Below are 24,850 nucleotides of genomic sequence, written 5' to 3'. Positions count from 1 at the left end.
ACGTCTTACATTGGGCACATAATGCAGTGGAGCATACCTTCGGTGATCTTGAGTCTGCTGCATGTAATTGGTCATCAAGAGGGTTATGAGCTGGCATACCTCAGTGATAACCTCTTTGTGGAAGCGCAGTCTCCGAAGGCAGGTGCTGTCAGGCAAGTCGAGGTAAGAATGCTTCTACTTGTACTTGCGGGGGGTGTAATGTCTGGGTCCTCCTCATCAGTCTGGCATGTCTTACATTGGGCACATAATGCAGTGGAGCATACCTTCGGTGATCTTGAGTCTGCTGCATGTAATTGGTCATCAAGAGGGTGAGAAAGGACAGACCCCATTGCATTAGCTCTGTTTTCCACCGATTGGTCACAATGAATGTTCCGATGAAGACACCTATTCAATTCCAAATCGGTCAGTGTGGTCAAGATGTTTGTAGAGATCAACTCCAACGATCTCCAGAGTATATCCAAACTCCCCCGAGGTTGAAGCACAACAGCCTTTTAAAGGATACGACATGTGATGTAGAACATGGCATCCATAACACTGTGATTAGTTCCACTTTTTCCGGGCGGTTTTTTAGGCTAACGATATGTGTGCGAGGTAATGAAAGTGATGGTGGCAATCTCATGGCCGCTAGTTTCAGTAAATATGCTCTTTACGACACAAAAAAAAATGGGTGGGTGGTATTATTGAATCTCTGTTAAATCAGTGTGGAAATTAACGCTGGGCAATGTGGGCGATCATTTCACCCATTCTGATTCCACCAGCAGTATTATTTTTTCCCGGCATTAAGCACAGGGGGAAAGTAACGCTCGGCGATAAGTTTCCGAAAAATCCCCGTCAGTTTCCATTTTATGGCTAAATGGGCGATATATGGGTGTTATACGTCATTTCAGCGGTAAAATGGGCATTAAGTATGCAAAAAAAGTGGAAAATCTAGCACCTAGACAGGCTAAGTGAGTGGGCAAAAATTTGGTAGATGGAGTATAATGTGGGAAAATGTGAGGTTATCCACTTTGGCAGAAATAATAGAAGCAAATTATAATTTAAAAGGAGAAACATTGCAAAGTGCTGCAGTACAGAGGGACCTGGGGGTCTTTGTGCATAAAACACAAAAAGTTAGTATGCAGGTACAGCAAGTAATCAGGAAGGTAAATGGAATGTTGGTCTTTATTGGAAGGGGGATAGAGTATAAAAGCAGAGATGTCCTGCAGAGAACTGTACAGGGTATTGGTGAGGCCACACCTAGCGTACTGCATATAGTTTTGGTCCCTGTATTTAAGGAAGGATATACTTGTATTGGAGGCTGTTCAGAGAAGGTTCACTAGATTGATTCCGGAGATGAAGTGGTTGACTTATGAAGATAGGTTGAGTAGGTTGGGCCTATACTCATTGGAGTTCATAAGAATGAGAGGTGATCTTATTGAAACACAAGATAATGAGGGGGCTCGACAAGGTGGATGCAGAAAGGATATTTCCACTCATAGGGGAAACTAAAACTAGGGACATAGTCTCAGAATAAAGGGTCGCCCATTAAAACTGAGATGAGGAGGAATTTCTTCTGAGGGTTGTAAATCAATGGCATTCTCTGCCCCAGAGAGCTGTGGAGGCTGGGTCATTGAATATATTTAAGGTGGAGATAGACAGATTTTTCAGCAATAAGGGAATAAAAGGTTATGGGGAGCGGGCAGGGAAGTGGAGCCGAGTCCACGATCAGGTCAGCCATGATCTTATTAAATGGCGGAGCAGGCTCGAGGGGCCAGGTGGCCTACTCCTGCTCCTATTTCTCATGTTCTTCTGTATGATGGTAGAGATTGTAACAGATTGCAGTGGGGGTCTAAGACGATTTCTTCAGTTTTCCCATTGTTTAACTTGAGGAAATTTTAGCTCATCCTAGGCAGGATGTCAAACAAGCAGGTCGGAATTTTCTCAAGAGAGGCGGGTTGGGACACCGGGGGCCTCCGAGGAGGGTGGGAAACCCGGGAGAACAGGTTTCCCGCAGGCCCTGCCAACTTTAACAGCAGGGCCTGATATGAATGTGAGGCCTCGGGTTCCCGCCCGCAGCCATCCAGCTTGAGAGGCTGGCTGGCTGCGGGTGATAGGCCTCAGGTATGAGAGGTCAGTCCGGGGGAGGGATTGCGGGGTTGGTGATCGTGGGGTGGGAGGTATCGGCATGGGACAGCCACAGGAGGACGGTGGGGCCTCAGCATTATCGGTGGGGTGGAGAGGCGATCGGCAGCCTCATGGGGTGGGGGGGGGGGGGGGTTAGGTAGGGACCCTGGATTCAGGAGGTAGATAAAGCCACTTACCTCCTGGATGCAGCAGTCCTCGTCTCGGTTTAACTGCCGGGGCTCACGAATTGTGAGAAACCCATCCACATGCGGTTAAATTCAAAATGGAGTTGAAAAAAGAGGCTACCAGCCTCTTTTCAATTTAAAATTGAGGTACCGCTCCCTGGGAGCAGGTTGGTTGCCCGCCCCCATCCCGCCCCTCGTATAAACCCAAAGTGGGTTGGTGGGTTGGAGGCAGAATCACATTGAGAATCCCACTTAACAATTTAACTGCCCTCATGCTCCAAACACACATGTTTTTTTCAGGGGAAAATTCCAGTCGCAGTCTGACAGCACAGAGGCAATGAAGAGGACACGAGAGATGGTGAAGAATTAGAACTGGCTGTCATCAGTGTAAATATAGATGCTGACCTCCCATGCCTTCAGATGATGTCTCAGAGACAGCATGTAGATGAAGACGATTTGAGGCCATGGATAGATCCTTGGAGGCTCCAGAGGTAAAAGTGCAGGGGCAGGAAGAGAAGCCACTGCTGGAGATGCTCAGGCTATGATCAAAATAGCAAGAGTGGAAACAAGCAAGGGTAGCCCACTGAGCTGAATAACGGAGGAACGGGGTTGCAGGAGGATAGCGTGGTCAACCGTGTGAAAAGGATATAGAGCAGCCTCGGAGGCAAAAAACACCACGGTTGCATTTAGAAGATATATCATTTCTGACTATGATTGGGGCCATTTTAGTAATGTGGCACAGGCAGGAACCAGATTGGAAAGATTCAAACACAGAGTTGCGGGAAAGATGTGCACGGAATTGGGAGACAATAACATGTTCATGGACTTAAGAGGAACGAAAGGTTGCGGCGGTAGTTTGCAAGGACAGAGGGGTCAAGGGTGGGATTTTGTTTTTGTTTTTTTTGAGGATAGCGAAGATGACAGCAATTTTGAAATTGGGAAGGAGACAAGTACCTGAGAAAAAATGAACCATTTACAATGTCAATATCCACCCTACAACAAACACCTACTGGACTGTGTGGACAGTCTCAATAGGGATAAATTCCAAGTCACACACCATTCTGACTTGGAAGTATATCACCGTTCCCTCATAGTCACTGGGTCACAATCCTGGAACTCCCTCCTTAACAGCACTGTGGGAATACCTTCACCACAAGGACTGCAGCAGTTCAAGAAGGCGGCTCACCACCACCTTCTCAAGGGCAATTAGGGATGGGCAATAAATGCTGGCCTTGCCTGCAACGGCCACATCCCAGGAACGAAAAAAAAAAATTCTACAGTAGCTGTTTAGAAAGCTCGTTACATAATAAAGTACCTCATATGCATCAAGCCCCTCTTTACTATTTTTAAGAAATAATTCAGATTATTGTTAATAAAAATTTAGCTAATAAAATTTAACTGCTACATACATAAAGCTGTTGTGTAGTGATAAACCTACTATTATGAGATTGGTCAAGATTTTACATCAGGTCACTGAATTAGTTATGCTGCATTGGCTAGTTTAACTACTATTTAAATACCAAGGTCTTAGAACCTGCTGACATATTCCCCAAACTAGCCTTTAAAATAGTGACAAGAAAATAAGTGACTGCCTGTGTTTAAATGAGCATTGACAAATCCTGGGATTGGAATGTACAATTTCTGCTTGTGGTGGTGCTTTACTGGCAGTTTTATGAATACACGTTAACTAGATATCAAAAAATCAAAGCATCTCATCAACATGCATTAGTTCTGGACATTGAAGCACAAGGAAGCAACCAAGAAAGGAAAAGGAGAAAAAAAAAACAATCTTTTTCTTTTGAAAGCTGCTCAACCCACTATGCTGTTCCAGTTTTAATTCCGCATGCCTAGATTTTGCCTTTTTTCCTTCCTTTTTATCACTATCTTGAAATAGTATGGGTTGCAAAAATATTTTAAAGATATTCTGTACGGAAGTACTTATAATACAAAATATTTACTTGTGCATATTTAAACAAATATTTTTGTTCAAAAATCTCCAATATAAAGAGATAAGAAGTATTTCAGAAAATTTTAGAAAACCATTATTTGAGGCCTGACCAAAGCCTTTGCCTTACTCAGCCACCACAAGTCAAGGAGTTGACCAACAGAGACCTAGATAGTGTCAGTAAAATCAGCATCCTTCTGATTCTTCAATGGCAACAGAGAGCAGCCAGCCAGGAGTCAACCCAGTGCTCACAAAATCCATCCCACAATACTTTCAGATATATCAGCTACACTGAATAGCACCATCTAGTGAAAGTTTAAACTTACATACTTTCAATTTTAAGCCTGATGCCTAAATAGATCAGGGAGGGATATACCGAGTAATTACAGGGCAGTCAGCTTAACCTTGGTGATGGGCAAATTATTGGAAAAAATTCTGAGGGACAGTATTAATAGTCATTTAGAAAGTCGCGAATAATCAAGGACAGTCAGCATGGATTTGTTAAGGGAAGGTCATGTCTGACTAACTTGACTGAATTTTTTGAGGAAGCAACAAGGAGGGTCGATGAGGGTAGTGCATTTGATTATAGTCTACATGGACTTAAGGCTTTTGACAAGCTCCCACATGGTAGGCTTTTACTTTTCTGTCCAGTCTATGGGATCGAAGAGAAAGTGGCAAGTTGGATCCAAAATTGGCTTAAGGTGGCAGGAAGTAGAGAGATCAATAACCAGGGGAATCAAGTAATTGGTAAAAGGGTTAGAGGAGATTTGTGGCGAAATGTTTTCACCTAGAGGGTGGTGGGGTCTGTGGAACTCAGTGGAAGGGTCTTGGTCGACGGGTGTTTTTATGACTGGAAGGATGTTTCCAGTGAAGCTCCGCAGAGCTCAGTACTAAATCCCTTGCTTTTTGTGATGTATATCAATGACTTGGATTTCAACGTAAGGGCATGATTAAGAGGTTTGCAAATTATACAATAATTGGCCATGTGTTTGATAATGAGGAAGATATGAATGGACTGGTCATGTGGGCAGAAAAGTGGCAAATGAAATTCAATTTGTAGAATTATGAGGTAATGCATTTGGGGTAGTGTGGGTCTGGAACTCACTGCCTGAAAGGATGGTCGAGGCAGAAACCCTCATCACACTTTAAAAAGTACTTGGATATGCACTTGAATTACCATAACCTACAAAGCTAGGAGCTAAGAGCTGGAAAGTGGGATTAGGTTGAATGGCCTCCTTTTGTGCTGTAAATTTCTATGATTCTATACAATCATATGGAATTATGGAATTAAAATGTACACCAAGATCAGAACTAAAGTCCATTAGCTGCAAACTAATATTATATTGAAATTGTAATATTGCTTTTATACATATAAATAGATCAAATGAAGAAACACATCAAGCCTGGCCACTGGCAATAAATCATCATAGGCAATCCCTCGAAATCGAGGAATACTTACTTCCTCTCTAAAAGTGAGTTCTCAGGTGACTGAACAGTCCAATACGGGAATTACAGTCTCTGTCAGTCGTTGGAGGAAAGGGTGGGTGGGGCATCTGGTTTGCCGCATGCTCCTTCCGCTGCCTGCGCTTGTTTTCTGCATGCACGGAAATATTGCACTTATTGCCTCTATAGCACAGTAGGAAGGAACATGTATCAAGGAATTACAAGAAAAATATTATTTTAAACATTGTGTATAGTTACTGTTTCAGCTTAGACCTAAGTTTTCAAAGCATTCCGGAGTTCATTATAGAAGTTGATTAATGAATTTGCCATTGCAGAGTCCACTATAGTCTGTGGCAGCATTCCTCGTAAATCAGTCTGAATAAAGCCAGTCAAGAGGCTGTGGTCAGGGTCACTCTTCAAAGGAATGCAAAACCATCCACATGGGTGATTAAATCCACGAACAAAATTAGGTCGTTTCTCCTCATATTCAACACTGACTCCTGTATTGGGTTAACAAGAAGATTGTCCTTTAATACAACTAATCATTTCAAAGCATTACTCCCCAAAATAACTAAACCCTTCTTCCAAAGCTGTATTACATGTATTATAAAAAGTTCAAATTAACTGAAAAAAAGCATAGCAGGGGACAATGACAAATTATTTTTAAAACAGGGTTGTATCACTGACTTTAAAAAAAAAAATTAATAGAACAGGCTCTCTGAGATGCACAATTCATATAATTAACTTTTATATCGGTAATTATTCCCGGTGTTTGAGGTCTGCAGTCTTGTGTTCAGGAAACCAGAATCAACATTTTCTCTTTCTCATATACCTGCAGAAAACTGGGAGCAACCCAATTACAAATATGTAAAATGGAGAATTTTCTACTGGGTATTGAGGGTCAATAATAAACAGGTGCATGAGAACTGAATGGATGCAAGTAGTTTTTGGCTGATAAAATTTGCAATAAAAATCTATGCAATAGAAGAAACAATAATGTTGATGCTGTTTGTTTCTGAAGTTAACGCCTCTAGCAGCCTGTCTGATAGAACAAAAAATTGCAATTGTACTGCAATCAGCATCTTAAATCTCGAGAGCACTGAATTGCATTATCATTGCTTTCTACCCACAATTCCATGCATTTCCAGATTCACAATCTCAGCTGTGTATTAATGGCCAGAAGACGCATGTTCCTCCAGGAAAGGGGAGAAAAGGAGAGATGGTTGTAAACTTAGTTACATGTGCTCACCACAAGACAGCAGCCCATCCTGGTAATCTGTGGTATAAGAGAAGTCGATGAACTCTCTTGGGGCAATGACATTCCACAACTGTCCTGCTGTGGTGTAATGCATCAAACAACAGTCCTGCTGTGTAAAATAGTATGAGGTTAATACATATTTATACACAAGATATTATTTTTCCATATTATGCTTTCTTGTGGTATCTTCCTGTATAAACAACAATTTGCCTTTAATATAGTAAAACGTTCCAAGGCACTACACAGGAATGTTATCAACCAAGCCACATATGGAGATATTCAGACAGATGAACAAAAGCCTGATCAAAGTAGTAGGATTTAAGGAGCATCTTAAAGGAGGAAAGAGAGGTAAAGAGACAGCGGGGTTTAGGGAGGGTTTTCCAGATCTTGGGGCCCAGGCAGCTAAAAGCATGCCCGACAATGGTGGAGTTATTAAAAATTGGGAACGCGCAAGAGGCCAAAATTGGAGGAGCACCAAGATCTCAGAGGGTCGTAGGGCTGGAAGAGATTACAGAGATAGGGAGGGGCGAGGCCATGGAGGGATTTGAAAACAAGGATGAGAATTTAAAAATTGAGGCGTTGCTGGCCTGAGAGCCAATGTAGATCAGTGAGCTCAGGGGTGATGGATGAACAGAACTTTGGGGCAATTTTTACTTCTCGAGGTGCTGGGAGCAGGGTTCCGCTGGTACGCAGGAAACCCGGAAGACTGGGTTTCACCGCACGCTGTGGAGATTTAACTCCACAGCATGCAACTCTTGGCCCCGACAGGTTCCCCCCGTGAAAGTCAGCCTGATTAACAGGCTTGGCCTCCAGTCGGGCAGTGAGCTCTCCGGACAAGGCTGCAGGAGCTTGTAGGTCTGATCCTCGACCCGGTGGTACTCCAATCCCAAAGGGGGTCCATTCCCCAAACCTGGGATGGGGTCCAATCCCTGACTCTGGGATGGGGGTTTCCTATGGGGGGTGGTGGATTCTGATAGTGGGGAGCTTGAGGAGGGCAGGAGGAAGCACCCACACGCCTCATGGCCCAAAGGAGTGCTCCCCAAGGCTGTCCTCAATGGGAAAGCCGGCTAGCCACAGCAAAACCTAAATCCAAGACTACCAGCCTCATTAACATATTTACAATGCCAGCCCGCCTCTTGGGTGTGGGTTGGCTGCCCACCCCCTTGTTCCACCTCAGTAAAACCCAAAGTTAGTGGGTTGCTTACCTGCTTCCCGACATGCTTGAAACTTTTGCCCATTTAACCCCCCACCCATACCCACTCAATCACGTTAAAACTCCCCCCTTGGTGCCCTTTAGGATGCGGGCAACAGAGTTTTGGATGACTGTAAGTTTATACAGTGGAAGATGGGAGGCCGGCCAGGACAATCTTGACAATTCCAACACAAAGACGTGGATGAGAGTTTCAGCTGATGATGAGTTGAGGCAGTACTGGATGCCAGACAAACAATCTGACAATTTAGAGACAGTGGGGGGGGGGGGGGGGGGGGGGGGTTGAGAGAGGTGGTGGTGAGGTAGAAACATAGAAACATAGAAAATAGGTGCAGGAGTAGGCCATTCGGCCCCTCCAGCCTGCACCACCATTCAGTGAGTTCATGGCTGAACATGCAACTTCAGTTGAGTTGGGTGTCGTCAGCGTACATGAGGGACCTGATGTGTTTTAGGATGATTTCGCAGACATGCATGTAGATGAGAAATAAGAGGGGGCCAAGGATAGATCCCTGGGGGACACCAGGTGATTCTCTGACTACGACTGGATAGAGAAGAATGGAACCAGGTGAGTGCGGTCCCACCCAGCTGGACGACGGAGTAGAGGCATTGGAGGAGGTTGGAGTGGTCAATCGTGTCAAAGGCTGCAGATAGGTTTTCTTTTATATATGTGAAAATACACCAGGAAAGGTATGAAACAATTAATGATCTAAGAAATGCTTGCAAAAAAAAAAATCAATATTACACTTAACCTCATTGTCTGTGTCTATGCATGAGTGTATCTGTATGCATGCGAATGTGTGTATGCGAGGGTGAATGTGTGAGAATGTGTGTATGCGTATGTGTGCATCTGTATATATGCGTGTGCGTGTCTGTGTGTATACGAGTGTGAACAGAAGTTATGCTGCAGCTATACAAAACCCTGGTTAGACCACACCTTAGGAAGCATATATTGGCCTTGGAGGGAGTGCAGCATAGGTTTACCAGGATGGTACCCGGACTTCAAGGGTTAAGTTATGAGGAGAAATGAAACAAATTAGAGTTGTATTCCCTGGAATTTAGGTTAAGGGGCGATCTGATCGTACTTTTCAAGAAAATGAGAACAGATAGGGTAGAGAGAAATTATTTCCGCTGGTTGGGGATTCCAGAACTAAGAGGCATAGCCTAAACATTAGAGCCAGACCTTTCAGGAGTTAAATTAGGAAACACTTCTACACACAAAGCGTGGTAGAAGTTTGGAACTTTCTTCGGCGAACAGCAATTGATGCTAGATTTTTCATTTTAAATCGGCCATCCATAGCTTTTTGTTAACCAAAGGTATTAAGGGATATTGGCTAAAGGAGTTAGGTCGCAGATCAGCCATGATCTCATTGAATGGCGGAACAGGCTCGAGGAGCTGAATGACCTACTCCTGTTCGTATGTTCCCCCCCTCCCCAATCACCAGTCCTTCCCCCCCCCGCCCCCCGTCCTTTCCTCCCCAACCAATCCCCGTGCTCAGCTTCCCCCCCTCCGATCCCGTCCTCTCCTCCCCCCCCTCCGATCCCGTCCTCTCCTTCCCCCCCCTCCGATCCCGTCCTCTCCTTCCCCCCCCTCCGATCCCGTCCTCTCCTTCCCCCCCCTCCGATCTTCCCTCCGATCACGTCCTTTCCTTCTTCCTCCACTCCCCCCAAACTCTTGTCCTCTCCTCCCCCCCTCTGATCCCGTTCTCTCCTCCCCCCCTCCGATCCCATCCTCTCCTCCCCCCCCCTCCGATCCCATCCTCTCCTTCCCCCCCTCCGATCCCATTCTCTCCTCCCCCCCCTCCGATCCCATCCTCTCCTTCCCCACCCTTCCCCCCCTCCGATCCCGTCCTCTCCTTCCCCCCCCTCCGATCCCGTCCTCTCCTTCCCCCCCCTCCGATCCCGTCCTCTCCTTCCCCCCCCTCCGATCCCATCCTCTCCTTCCCCCCCTCCGATCCCATCCTCTCCTTCCCCCCCTCCGATCCAGTCCTCTTCTTCCCCCCCTCCGATCCCGTCCTCTCCTCCCCCCCACCCCCGATCCCCTGTCCACTCCTTACCCCTTCCAATCCCCTGTCCTCCTCTCCCCCCCACCCCCCGCCCGATCCTTTGTCCTCTCACCCAACCTCCCCAATCCCATGTCCTGTCTTCCAACCCCCTCCCCTCTCCCCCTACCCGATCCCCTGTCCTCCTTTTCCCCCCACTCCAATCTCTGGTCATATTTCCTGACCTTCTCCACTGGTTCAGGCCAACTTCATAACACCCCATATTGAACCAGTACTACATATTGAACCAGTACTACATATTGAACCAGTACTACATTTTCCATTTCCCCTATCAAACATCTTAGTTCTGTCTTAATGTTAGGGACAGATTTTTGCTGTAGGCTCATACTTACTAGAAACTGTATTGGGACTGCCCATACTCATTTCGTATAGGACCCTTACAGCCAACAGTCTAACCCACTGAGACACCCAGTTCCCCCCCTCAATGGGATATTTAATACCCACCTGAACCAGTGGAATAGGAAGACTAGGGGCTAGAATTTCATAAAAATCCACCAGCGCCGGATTACTGCCCAAAAATACTGCTAAGATTCTCAAACTATCGCCGGGGAAAAATTCCATTAAAAAAAAAGAAAAAAATTCGCCCGGCGAAAAAAAAATGGACCTTACTCCCTGATTATGAGCGGAAAAATGGAATCTTGGGCCGATTTGGCGATTCTTAAAAAAAATGAGCGATAATTACTAAAATTTACACCAAAGCTGTGGGTTGGGCCTAGGAGGAGAAAAACACAAAAAATAATTTTTCAAAATCGTAAAATTAAAAAAAACAGATAAATACTCTCAGGACCCTTTTCACTTTAATCATTGTAAGAGAATTTAAAAATAATTAGTAAAAACCCATTAACTTACCTTTTTTTGCAGGGCTACTTACCTACCACCCAGCAACGCTGCTTCTCGTGGGCGTTTTTTTCCCCCAAACTTACCTATGGGTTACGGCTGAGTCAAAAATCGGGTGATGGCAGTGCACGCTGGCAGTCCGCTCCCCAGCGGTACTTCGAAACCGCCGACGGAACTCAGTTGTGGAAGTTTTCGCCGACTCAGTTCTCACCCAAAACGACCAACACCGCCGAGAATAGCAGCATGTCTTCCTGATGGGAAAAAGTACCTGGAAAGCTAAGAGTTCTAAAGAGAACTAGGGAGAAAAAAAACAACACGTTGAAAACTAGACATTGAAAAAAGCACAACAAAATCCGACAGAAAGGTTTGATTTTCCCTGTCTGCAGGATTTCAGAGGAAAATCTCCCAATGGATGCAGGAGGCAAATGCCTAAAAATACAGAAATGTTTGTCACTATCCAGTGGATCATCTTACCTGTTCAAATTCCCCAACAATGTTCAAGGAGGTCAATAGACTGTCCCAGTCTAACCTATATGGGCCAGGGCGAATGTAATCCACTATCCTGTTTGGAGCCTCCTTCACAATCCCTTGAGTTTTGTAACTGAGAATTACAGTCAAGTGCCTTGTTAAAAATCTATACACATGTTCTTTTACATGAACATACTGACTTTTACATAAAGGAAAGATTCTAAAGCCTATTCCCATAGGAATTATGTTTTAAAGCAGCACTATCTATCTTCCCCTTCTCCCCATTAACCTATCCCATTTCATCTTGTAATCTCCTGTATTTTTCCTCACAATTCATCATGCCCCCCTAACTTGGTATTAAACTTGAATATAACTGTTTTTGTACCAATGTCCAAATCATCGATATAAATGAAAAAAAAAATTCCTGCACAGATCGCACATCCTGCCAATCTGAAAATATCCATCACTCCTCTTTGCTTTTCATCCCCAAAGCCACCACTCGGCCTAGAAATTCGAATAGGCCGGAAAATGGCCAGTGACACTGCAGGCCAAAGCCAACGGCCACCCACAGAAAGATGTGCAGGCAGCACCGATATTTTGGTGCCTGCTAAATTTACATGAGTGGAGCGGAGAATCTGTTGTGCAACGCGTTCTTTCTGAGGCTATCCTCAGCAGGAGGCCTACGTTCTCAAGCAGGTGCTGTGTTGGATTATTTGGTGACGGCTCCTGGGTTTTGCTATCGAGTTCAGTGTTGGCCCGTGTAGGATTGGAGCATTTATTTTTGTGGACATTTTCTGGTTCTTGTGTGGGATCCACAAATAGCTGCCAGGCTGCCTGGTACTCCCATTTTCACTGGCTGCCACAGCTCCACAGATCTTTCACCCAGATGTTTGCTGTGTGGAGTTTGTACTCCACCATGGTGCTGGAGGGGGGAGGAGGATCTACCATCTTGTAGCTAGCAGTGACCAGTGTACTAGTCTGCATATCACAAAGGGGATTCACTCCCTGGTGAGTGAGTGTTAAAGCACAGGCTCAAATCTGGAGGGTCTGTGACTGGAAACACCACAAAGTCTTAAACCGCTGCATGAAACATCAATGGAAAGAAAAAAATAAAAAGGGCAACATGAACTCTTGCTCAGGAGATAATCGGTGTAAACAGTCCAGAAGAGAGATCAATGACATTTTTAACAGCAGACTTCTGAAGAACTCGGTGAGAATATGGTGTTGAGCCTTTTAAAAACAGACTACCAAACTTTTATCAGTTCCTAAACTAGAAAACTCCAATGTATAAAATTTAAGGAAATGCAGGTTTGATTTTTGTCCTGAAATTATTACAACTGTAGTACACTATAGTTTAATTTTAAAGTATTTACCACCTGTAATGTTTGACTGACCAGAGGGGGAGATTTGATGCATCTCATAGGAAGTAGTTTTCACTCCAATTACATAAGGCTCAATTTTCCTCTTTGCCGATTTTTGGCGCCCAGGAGGATGAACGGCCGATTTTTTAGTGCCCAACTTTCGCCAAAGTAAAATTGAATTTTGGTGCTGCGGTGCGTGTGCGTGTCACAGCAGAAGGACCCTTTCTTAAAAAGTTATATTTTCATCTTTGCAGAGGAAGGTGTCACAGATCAACCGAGAAAGGTCAAAAACTGGACCGGTCAAAAACAGTCAAGTAAGCGGCAACTAACAGCCGTGGAACAGAGAATCGCTGATGTGATTAAATCTCACAAGAGAAGATCAACCATCAATGTGGATGCTAGGCCCAGGTTACCGAGAGAGGGTAAGCCCTGAAAATTGCACAGTCTGGGTTGGCATCATGGTCTTTGAAAAGAGCCTGCATTGTGTGACCCGTGTACTCATGTCACGCTGACCCTCTCTGCCCCTTCCCCTGCTGCTAACCAAACATCTGCTCTGTTATGTTTTGCAGATGTTGCGTATCAGGAAGAGACAGAAGCTGAAGCAGAAGTAGAAGCAGAGCACGATCAGGAAGCCGTCAATCCAGATATTCTTCATCAACATCAGGGCGAGGATGAGCTGGAGAAGGAAGGGCAGCAGGAAGACCCCAATACTTACATTGGAATTGGAACCGGTGAACCCCCTGAGGGCACCAAGCCCTTTGCTGAGCGATACAACCGAGGCGACATTTCATGGTGTACAGTCTGAGGCTGCGGGTCCCAGTGGATTGCAGCAAGCCACGCCTGGGAGACGGCCGAGGAGGATGGGAAGGAGAGCTCAACCTGAAATGCAGGATGCAGGGGACATAGGACAGCTCATGGGAATGAGTGGGGAGAGCATTGAGCTAACCAGATCGCTCCTGGACAACATGGGTGGGGTGAGGGTAGAATTAGTGGAACTGTCAGTAGAAGTAGCTACACTGTCTGGAGGAAGGGGAGAACTGTTGGGACAGATGAGGGAGGGGATATCGGAGATTAGGGAGGGAATGTTGGAGATAGCTGCTGCAATAAGTGGACACACCCAGGCTGTCATTGCCCAACAGCAATAAGCAGCATCAACTGCTGACACTCACTTTCCAATCGCCAGACCAACCTCAGGTAATGTGATCCACAGGCTGAAGAAGAGTCTGAAGAGGAACCCGGACCTTCCACAGTGCTGTCTGCTAGGTCTGTCCCTGTCCAATCCCCCCAACAACAAATGCGCCTTCACGCAGAAAGCAGTAAAAACCTTGGGGTGGGGGGGAGGAAGCAGAAGTCTGTGACACCGGGTAGGGGTAAAGGGGTAGAGGCGGCAAGAGGGGAAAAGGGGCGTACAGTGCTAAGGTCTCCGAATAAGGGGGAGGAGAGATGGCTGCATCTAGAGTTTGTTTGTTTGTTGGTTGCAGCTACTTGTTGTTTCCTTCATTGAAAAGTTTAAAGTTTGCTACAAATGTTTTTATTTAAGTTAAGTACAACTGTACAAATGTTTAATAAACCTAATTTTTTTTTTAATTTAACCAGAATCCTACACGTTATTTTTTGAATTAAAGCAACATAAACCAACACAACATTACGTACATTATGATGTACGTTACTTTTTCAGACTAAGTGCAAAGAGTCAACAGTCGAGCCATTTAGCCTTCAGGCAGCAATGCGATCACGGATTAGCTGCTGACACAAGCCTCTCGATATAGCTATAGGTGCACGAGGCTGCCTCCTCCGTCGTCGTCCTGCGGGTTGAGGTGGTGGCATGGGTTCGTCCTCGTCAGCCTCTTCCCCCCCCCCCCCCCCCACCTCCCTCTTCTCCCCTCAGGAGGATCTTCAATGTCCAGTATCTGTCCCCAAATGATGGCTAAGTTGTGCAGCATGCAGCACTCGACAGTGAACTGACCGACATGGTGAGGGGGATATTGCAGGTAGCCTCCAGAGTGGTCCAGGCATCGGAAACGCTGCTTCAGTATGCCAACTGTCCGCTCTAAAGCATTTGCTTAGGGAGTCTCGTATCTGGCATGCGCACTATGTGGCCTGCCCAGCGAAGCTGATCGAGTCTGGTCAGTGCTTCAATACTAGGGATGTTAGCCTGGTCGAGGACACTGATGTTGGTGCGCCTGTCCTCCCAGGGGATTTGCACGATCTTGCGGAGACATCGTTGGTGATATATCTCCAGCGACTTGAGGTGCCTTCTATACATCATCTTTACCTCAGATTCATACAGGAGAGTGGGTATTACTACAGCCCTGAAGACCATGAACTTGGTGGTAGATTTGAGGGCTGGGTCTTCAAACACTCTTTTCCTCAGACGGCCGAAGGATGGTGCACTGGAGGTGATGTTGAATCTCCGCATCAATGCCTGCCTTTGTTGATAAGAGGCTCCACTGCCATGATCCGATGCATATCGTCGCAGACGAGCTGGACATTTAGGGAGTGGAACCCTTTCCTGTTGCGATAAACCTCGGAGTTGTCCAAAGGTGCGCTCAAGGTGATGTGGGTACAGTCGATCGCACTCTGTACCTTTGGGAGGCCAGCAATTCTGGAGAACCCCACAGCCCTGTCTTGCATTGCCTGCGTAGTCATAGGGAAATTGATGAACTAGTTCCTTTTGGCATACAGTGCAGTCGAATGCAGCAATGTGTGGCGTGCTGCGAGGTGTAGCATATCTCCCAGTTGCTGCTTGAAATGAGCCAGAAGCTTAGAAGGTAAGTGCTGCAGTGACCTTCACTTCCACAGGTAGGGCCGTCCTCCTGCTACTTCTTGGCTGTATGTCTGCCCTGACTAGCTGGCAGATCTCTGCGATGACACCCTTTCCAAATCGCAGCCTGCGAATGCAGTCTGCCTCACTCGGGTGTAGGTATGAACGCCTGCCCCTGTAGATTTGATCAGGGTATGGCCTCCTCTCCATTAATGCCCGAGCGATCTGGTTTCTGCGATGTTAGCATTGTATTATCCGTCGCCTCTGCATGGCATGCAAGTTAACCTTATGACATGAGGCATAGTCAGAGTTGCACCCATAATTATTATTAATTTTGTTATTCTTGATATTGAGAGACAATACTTACTGAAGTATTCACACCTTTGCTGGGTGAATGCCTTAGCAGAATGGACCACACTCTGGTCTGCGCATGCACAACACTAGACTGTGTCTCTATGGAGATGCGCGCACAGTGATTAAGGCACTATTTATAGCTTCTGCCGAAATGCGTATGTTTGCTGCTGTGCCATCTCCACTGCACAGTTCGGAGTGCATGCCGGCAGGATCGCTCCCTCGGCCGGCCAGAAACACAGGAGATCGCACTCAGCTTGGAAAGAAGCCGGGGGGGCGGGGATGGAATCCAAGCACCGAGCTCCTGTGCTTGTGTCTGGCCGAGAGAGTGATCCTGCCGCCAGTTGGGCGGCACTCCTCCAACCCATATCTGGAGCCCCGTGAGCAGAGATTCTGTATTGAGGTGGAGTCGCAATTTGCCTTCTCACATAACATTCTCAAAAACATTCTGTGGGAAAAATGAACTTGAGTTATTTTCAGAGTTCCCTCTGCAAAAATCATCATGAATTTGTGTTTTAAATTGTCTTCTTCCCTCGCTCCAAAAACTCAAATATACTCAGCGCCGATTTTCTTAAGTTAACGTAAGGCTTTTCTGATCGGTACTGAAGGTGCGCCCTCCTGAAAAAAATTGGTGTTGGCGAAGATCAGTTAAATGGCCAAAGAGGGCCAAAAACAGTGCGAAAATCAGTTTTCACCCAGACACTGCGCCAAAAAATCCAATGCCGACAGTCGTCGCTGCTGTACAAACTTTGAGGAAAGTTGCAAAATCAAGATTACTCAAAAAAAATCAGCAGCGTGAAAAAAACGGCCCAATGGTGGCGAAAATAAAGCCCATAGTCTTAACTCTCCATAGTTATCAGTTATCCTAGCAGCTGTTTATTGTACAGGTTTATAGCTCACCACCTCCCACCTCTCCGCGCTACCAATGGCTGCATGGATGGACGTGCTTTGGAGAAGGCGGCAAGAGGAGCGGCAAGTTCCAAAATGGATGAGTTTGCGTCAATTCATCGTTGCATACCTATTAAGTCACGCTCTTGCTAATTAAAATACTTGCTATGAGCACAGGCAAGGGAATACTGCCAACCTGCTGAAAATGGCGGCCGCTACAGGACCTGCTGCAAGCGGGTGGAAATGAGGCAGCCACCATTTTAATCACCAAAACGGGCCTTAACGGCCAGTGCTAAAACCTCCCTTGTTCATTACTTTTAGTAATAAGTCTCTTATGTGGTTCCTTATCAAACACCTTCTGAAAATTCATAAATGAAATAGAGGAGACTTCCTAGATATGTACCCAATGCATTGGATCTCCTGCGCAGCAAATATCAGAACATTTGCCCGATTTTCCTCTGAGAGGAAGTAGAGTGTCAACATCTACAGGACTCAAGCGAAGCACGGCCATATAAATAACATAGGAGGGGGCCCTTCAGCCTCATTTATCTCAAGGCTTACCCAAATAGCGGCCTGTGAAATGGAAACCCAAAGAAGCTGCTATTAGACCTAGCATCTGAATCCCCCTCAAATCGGAGTAATGCCCGAGAAGGCATGTTTCACCTTTCACTTTCAGCCTCATCACGGATCTGAAGGCTTTTTGGCTGTGATTTCCCAACAGTAGCCAGAAGGTTCCAAGACCAGCAGCCAGGCCCGCACTACAGACCTATGATGTTTGCAGTAGTGTGCACCTGGCTGCTGGTCTTGGAGCCTTCTGGCTACTGCTGCAGCACCCTCCCAGGGCTAGGAATTTTAGGGCCTAGATTTTTACAACAATAAATTGCATTTATATAGCGCATTTAACATAGTAAAATGTCCAAAGCTGCTTCACAGTAAGAAAACACAGAAGGAGACATTAGAACAGGTGGCCAAAAGCTTGGTCAAAGAGGTAGGTTTTAAGCAGCATCTTAAAAGGATAGAGAGGTAGCTAGGCAGAGATTTAGGGAAAGAATTCCAGAGCTTAGGGCTTAGGCAGCTGAAGACGCAGCTGGCAATGGTGGATGCACAAGAGGCCAGCGTTGAGGAACGCAGAGTTCTCAGAGGGTTGTTCGGCTGGAAGAGGTTATAGAGCTCGGGAGGGGCGAAGCCATGGAGGGATTTGAACACAAGGCTGAGAATTTTAAATTTAAGGTGTTGGTGGATTGGCAGCCAATGTATATCAGCGAGCACAGGGAGGACTTGGTGCGAGTTAGGATATGGACAGTAGAGTTTTGGATGATCTCAGGATTATGGAGGGTGGAAGATGGGAGGCCAACCTGAAGAACATTGGAATAGTGGAGTTCGGAGGTAACAATGGCATGGATGAGGGTTTCAGCAGCAGATGAGCTGAGGCATGAGCAAAGACAGGTGATATTACCTACAACCATATTGATCTGTAACTTCCTGCCTTATACTGATCCCTTTTTCAAACAGGAGTGGAACTTTTGCCAGTCTCCAGTCCTCCAGCAAAATTCCCATTTCAAAAGATTTTTGGAAAATTATGGTTTGTGCCAGTTTTATCTCCTCCCTAACTTCCTTCAGTATTATGGGACGTATACCATCTGGACCTGGTGATTTTGCTATGTTTAGTCCCCTTTTAAAAAAATATAAAATGTTCTTTGAAAGCTCGACATGCCCACTTTCACCTTCATCTGTAAAAACTAATGTAAAATATTTATTAAGCATCTCTCCCATTTCCTTAGTCTCAAGATGCTCCTTACATCTCTAAGTGATATGAACATATGAATTAGAAGCAGGAGTAGGCCATTCTGCCCCTCGAGCCCTCTCTGCCGTTCAATGAGATCATGACTGATCTTCTACGTCAACTTCTCTTCGCTTCTTCTTAGGCAGCCCCTCGGAGTCGTGGATAACTGAACACAACTCCACTTTCCTGCTCTATCGCATATCCCTCGATTCCCTTAATATTCAAACATCTGTCGATCTTTGTCTTGAATATACTCAAAGTCTGAGCCTCCAAAGCCCCCTGGGGTAGAGAATTCCAGAGGCTCACAACCCAGAGTGAAGAAGTTCCTCCTCATCTCAGTCCTAAATGGCCAACCCTTTATTCTGAGACAGTGATCCCTGGTTCTAGACTCCTCCGCCAGAGGAAACATCCTCCCTGCATCTACCCTGTCAAGCTCTGTAAGAATTTTGTATGTTTCCATGAGATCACCTCTCATTCTTCTAAACTCTAGAGAATATAAGAATATAAGAAATAGGAGCAGGAGTAGGCCATTTGGTCCCTCAAGTCTGCTCCGCCATTTAATAAGATCATGGCTGATCTGACCATGGACTCAGCTCCACTTCCTGCCCGCTCCCCATAAACCTTTACTCCCTTATCACTCAAAAATCTGTCTATCTCTGCCTTAAATATATTCAATGACCCAGCCTTCACAGCTCTCTGGGACAGAAAATCGGATAGAAATTTCTCCTCATCTCAGTTTGAAATGGGCGGCCCCTTATTCTATGTCCCCTAGTTTTAGTTTCCCCTATGAGTGGAAATATCCTCCCTACATCCACCTTGTCGAGCCCCACATTATAAGTTTCAATAAGATCACCTCTCATTCTTCTGAACTCCAATGTGTATAGACCCAACCTATTCTCCTCAACCCCCTCATCTCTGGAATCAACTTAGTGAACCTTCTCTGAACAGCCTCCAATACAGTATATCCTTCCTTAAATACGGAGACCAAACTGTACGCAGTACTCCAGGTGTGGCCTCACCAATACCCTGTACAGTTGTAGCAGGACTTCTCTGCTTTTATACTCTATCCCCCTTGCAATAAAGGCCAACATTCCATTTGCCTTCCTGATTACATACTGTACATGCATACTAACTTTTTGTGTTTCATGCACAAGGATCCCCAGGTCTCTCTGTACTGCAGCACTTTGCAATTTTACTCCATTTAAATTATAATTTGCTTTACTATTATTTCTACCAAAGTGGAAAACACATTTTCCCTCATTATACTTTATCTGCCACATTTTTGCCCACTCACTTATCCTGTCTATATCCCTTTGCAGATTTTTTGTGTCCTCCTCACAATTTGTTTTCCCACCCATCTTTGTATCAACAGCAAACTTAGCTACATTACACTCGGTCCCTTCATCCAAGTCATTAATATAGATTGTACATAGTTGAGGACCCAGCACCAATCCCTGCGGCATCCCACTAGTCACTGTTTGCCAACTGGAAAATTACCCATTTATTCCGACTCTGTTTTCTGTTAGTTAACCAATCCTCCATCCATGCTAACATATTCCCCCCAACCCCGTGAGCTTTTATCTTGTGCAATAACTTATGTGGCACCTTATCGAATGCCTTCTGGAAATCCAAATACACCACATCCACTGATTTCCCCCTTATCCACCCTGCTCGTTACATCCTCAAAGAACTCCAGCAAATTTATCAAACATAATTTCCCTTTCATAAAACCATGCTAACTCTGCTTGATTGAATCATGCTTTTCCAAATGTCCCGCTATTGCTTCCTTAATAATGGTCTCCAGCGTTTTCCCAATGACAGATGTTAGACTAACTGGTCTATAGTTTCCTGCTTTTTCTCTGTCTCCTTTTTTTTTTTAAAATAGGGGCGTTACATTTGCAATTTTCCAATCTGCTGGGACTGCCCCAGAATCCAAGGAATTTTGGTAGATTACAAGCAATGCATCCACCATCTCTGCAGCCACTTCTCTTAATACCCGAGGATGTAAGGCATCAGGTCCAGGGGACTTGTCTGCCTTTAGTCCCATTATTTTACCTAGTACTACTTCATTAACGATCGTGATTGTATTAAGTTCCTCCCTACCTATAGCCCCTTGATTATCCACTATTGGGATGTTCTTAGTGTCTTTTACCGTGAAGACCGATACAAAATATTTGTTCAACGTTTCGGCCATTTCCCTGTTCCCCATTATTAATTCCCCAGTCTCATCCTCCAGGGACCAATATTTACTTTAGCCACTCTTTTCCTTTTTATGTACCGCAGAAACTCTTACTATCTGTTTTTATATTTCGTGCTAGTTTACTTTCATAATCTATCTTCCCCCTCTCAAATCATTTTTTTAGTCGTTCTCTGCTGGCTTTTAACAATTTCCCAATTCTTTGGCCTCCCACTAGTCTTGGCCACATTGTATGCATTTGTTTTCAGTTTTATATGCCCCCTTATTTCCTTAGTTAGTCACGGGTGGTTATCCCTTCTCCTACAATCTTTCCTTCTCATTGCGATATATTTTTTGTTGTGAGTTATGAAATAGCTCCTTAAATGTCTGCCACTGCTCATCAACTGTCCCATTCTTTAGTCTATTTTCCCAATCCACTTTAGCCAACTCTGCCCTCATACCTTTGTAGTCTCCTTTATTTAAGCTTAGGACCCTGGTTTGAGAACCAACTTTCTCATCCACCAACTGATTTTGAAATTCAACCATATTATGGTCACTCATTCCTAGAGGATCTTTTACGACGAGATCATTTATTAATCCTGTCTCATTACATAATACCAGATCTAAGATAGCCTGCTCCCTCGCTGGTTCCACAACGTACTGTTCAAGGAAACTATCCCGGATACACTCGATGAACTCCTCCTCAAGGCTACCCTGGCCAATTTGCTTTGTCCAATCTATACGAAGGTTAAAATCACCCATGATTATTGCCGTTCCTTTATTACAAGCCTCCATTATTTCTTGATTTATACTCCGTCCAACAGTGTAGCTACTGTTAGGGGGTTTATAACTACGCCCACCAGTGACTTTTTCCCTTTATAATTCCTTATCTCCACCCAAACTGATTCAACATCTTGATCCTCTGAGCCAATATAGTTTCTCACTAACGCACTGATCCCATCTTTTATTAACAGTGCTACCCCACCTCCTTTTCCTTTCTGTCTGTCCTCCCGAATTGTCAAATACCCCATAATATTTAGTTCCCAGTCCTGGTCACCTTGCAACCACGTCTCTGTAATGGCTATCAGATCATACTCATTTGTATCTATTTGTGCCGTCAACTCATTTATTTTTTTACGAATGCTACGTGCACGTAGACAAAGAGCTACTAAATTTGTTTTTCACCCTTTTTTCCTGCTCGTTTCCTCTGTCCTTTAAACTCACTTTCTACATTTTTGCTTTCTAATTCCAGCTTTACTCCCCTCCCTACTGAATCTGTTCTCAGGTTCCCATCCCCCTGCCAAGCTAGTATAAACCCTCCCCAACAGCACCAGCAAACCCCACCCCACCCCCCCCCCCCCACACGAGGATATTGGTCCCGGCTCTGTTGAGGTGCAACCCGTCCGGCTTATACAGGTCCCACCTCCCTCAGAAGCAGTCCCAATGCTGCAGAAATCTAAAGCCTTCCCTCCTGCACCATCTCTCTAGGCCTAGTCTACTCAATCTGTCCTCATAGGACAATCTCCCCATCCCAGGAATCAGTCTGGTGAACCTTTGTTGCACTCCCTCAATGGCAAGTATATCTTTCCTGAGGTAAGGAGACCAAAACTGTACACAATACTCCAGGTGCAGTCTCACCAGGGCCCTATATAACTGCAGTAAGGCATCTTTACTCTTATAGTCAAATCCTCCTGTAATAAAGGCCAACATATCATTGGCTTTCTTAATTGCTTGTTGTACCTGCATGTTAACTTTCAGTGATTCATGTACAAGGACACCCAGGTCCCTCTGAACACCAACATTTCTCAATCTCTCACCATTTAAAAAATACTCTGCTTTTCTATTTTTACTACCAACATTGATAACTTGACATTTCTCCACATTATGGGCCCAAGTTTCCACATGATTTGCACCTGATTTTTAGGAGCAACTGGTGGAGAACGGACTATCTTAGAAATCGCAATTCTCCACATTTTTTTTTCTGCAGTTCTAGTCAGGTCGAACAGTTCTACTTTGGAACAGAATTTTTTCTTCAAAAGTGGGTGTGTCCGGCCACTGACGCCTGATTTGAAAGTTTCCACAGTGAAAACGTACTCCAAACTAAAGTAGAATGGAGCAAGTGAAGATTTTTGTAGAACTGAAAAAATCTGTTCTACACATTAAAAAATCAGGCGCAGGTTACAAATTAGGCGTCCAGAACGAGGTGGGGAGGGGAGGGAAGTCATTAAATTCTACAATAAATCCTTATTTATACTTATACAAATAGTATACAAATAAATCCAACCTGAATAAACATTTATAAGCAAAGAAAAGATTAAATAAACCATCTTCCTACCTGTGTGAAAGTGCTTCAGGCAGGCCTTTTGGGACCGAAGGCTGAACGGGCCGGTCCGAGAGCGGGTGTCGGGTCTGGTCGGGGGGGGGGGGTGGGGGGAGCGGGTGTCGGATCTGGTCCGGAGGCAGGGCGGGGGGGGGAAGCAGGTGTCAGGTCTGGTCGGGGAGGGGGGGGGGGGAAAGCAGGAGCTGGCCCTGTGAGGAACCTTATTCACGCAGCCCCAGTGAGGCCATTCAGCCAGGGCTAGGGGCTGCGTGCTTCGGGCCCCTCCCACACAGTTCAGCGCCTGGAGCCACTGCACTTGCGTCCCCACTGTAGCGCGCATGTGCAGAGGTCCCGACACTGTTTTCAGCGCAGGGACCTGGCTCCACCCCCCCCCACAGCTCGTGCTGGCTGCGCCGAGGGCCAGAGGACCTGCAGGTAGGTGGAGAATACCGAGGATTTTTTTAGGCGCACTTTGTGGCGCGAAAAACGGGCGTCCAGGTCGGGACTGCGCCGTTCTAGGCGCGTGTGGAAACTTGGGCCCCTATATTCCATTTGCCATGTTCTTGCCCACTCACTTAGCTTGTCTATACCCCTTGAAATTTCTTTGCATCCTCCTTACAACTTACAAAGCTAGATGGGAATGTATCATCAGCAAACTTGGATATATTACATTTGGTTCTCATCCAAATCATAGATATAGATTGTGAATAGCTGGGGCCCCAAGCACCGATCCTTGTGGCACCCCACTAGTTACAGCCTGGCAACCCGAAAATGATCCGTTTATTCCTATTCTCAGTTTTCTGTCCGTTAACCAATCCTCAATCCATGCTATTATATTATCCCCAATCCCATGAGCCCTAATTTTGTTCAATAATCTCTTGTGTGGCACCTTATCGAATGCCTTCTGAAAATCCAAATACACCACATCCACTTGCACCCACCCTTTATCTATTCTGCTAGTTACAATCTCAAAAGAAAGCTCACAGATTTGTCAAACATGATTTCCCTTTCATAAATCCATGTTGGCTTTGCTCAATCCTATTATTCTTTTCTAAGTGCCCTATTACCACATCCTTAATAATAGATTCTAGCATTTTCCCTACTATTGATATCAAGCTAACTGGTCTGTAGATCACAGTTTTCTCTCGCTCTCTTTTCTTAAATAGCGGGGTTACATTAGCTACCTTCCAATCTGCGGGAACCGTTCTAGAATCTATGGAATCTATGATCCCACCCCTTCTTGATTATCTTTTTTAGTTCCCTATATTATAACAGTGACAACATTTCAAAAGTACTTAATTGGCTGTAAAGGAGGTCATGAAAGGTGTTTTATTAATGAAAAAGCCTTTTAAAAGCCCTTGCTAGTTCCCTTTATATTTCCTGTCAGACTCATTTAATACTCCTTCTAACCTTCCTACTCTCCTTTTGCTTTTTCAATATCTTTTATATTTCTCACATCTTTCCTGTTAAAAAAAGGGTTTAGTCTGTCAATGTGAGGGTTAAATGTAAAGGAATACTTACAGAAATCCCCCAAATTCTTCTGAAGGTTTTCTCCAAACAATTGCATCTTTCTACAAAGTCAATAAGTGAAATAAGTCAAAGAGAAATAAAATATAAAAATACATTTTTACTAAATCATTTAAAACTTTTACTCATGTGGTAGCCTTTTGAATGCTCCAGAACTACTAAACTGCCACC

The 24,850-nt window shown here is 45.1% G+C and overlaps 1 protein-coding gene across 3 annotated transcripts in view; it reads right to left on the bottom strand.

Moving 5' to 3' along the window:
- Nucleotides 1-5,401: 5,401 nt before the first annotated feature.
- stard4 (StAR related lipid transfer domain containing 4) overlaps nucleotides 5,402-24,850 on the bottom strand; it is a 35,222-nt gene continuing 15,773 nt past the window's right edge. Inside the window, exons 3-6 of one of the 3 annotated variants that reach the window (XM_070864927.1) lie at nucleotides 24,674-24,723; nucleotides 11,516-11,642; nucleotides 6,926-7,040; nucleotides 5,402-6,176 (exon numbers count right to left, since the gene is read on the bottom strand). In XM_070864927.1, the coding sequence (XP_070721028.1) occupies nucleotides 5,950-6,176; nucleotides 6,926-7,040; nucleotides 11,516-11,642; nucleotides 24,674-24,723 (519 nt within the window). In that variant the 3' untranslated portion in view covers nucleotides 5,402-5,949. Of the gene's footprint in view, nucleotides 6,177-6,925; nucleotides 7,044-11,127; nucleotides 11,337-11,515; nucleotides 11,643-24,673; nucleotides 24,724-24,850 lie in introns of those variants that run through there. The other 2 variants (XM_070864841.1, XM_070865015.1) reach the window with 2 other exon arrangements.

This window comes from Pristiophorus japonicus, chromosome 1 (genome assembly GCF_044704955.1).
Source record: "Pristiophorus japonicus isolate sPriJap1 chromosome 1, sPriJap1.hap1, whole genome shotgun sequence".
Classification (NCBI taxonomy): domain Eukaryota; kingdom Metazoa; phylum Chordata; class Chondrichthyes; family Pristiophoridae; genus Pristiophorus; species Pristiophorus japonicus.
Note: the sequence above shows the minus strand (reverse complement) of the source record. Positions and strands in the feature narration are given on the sequence as shown.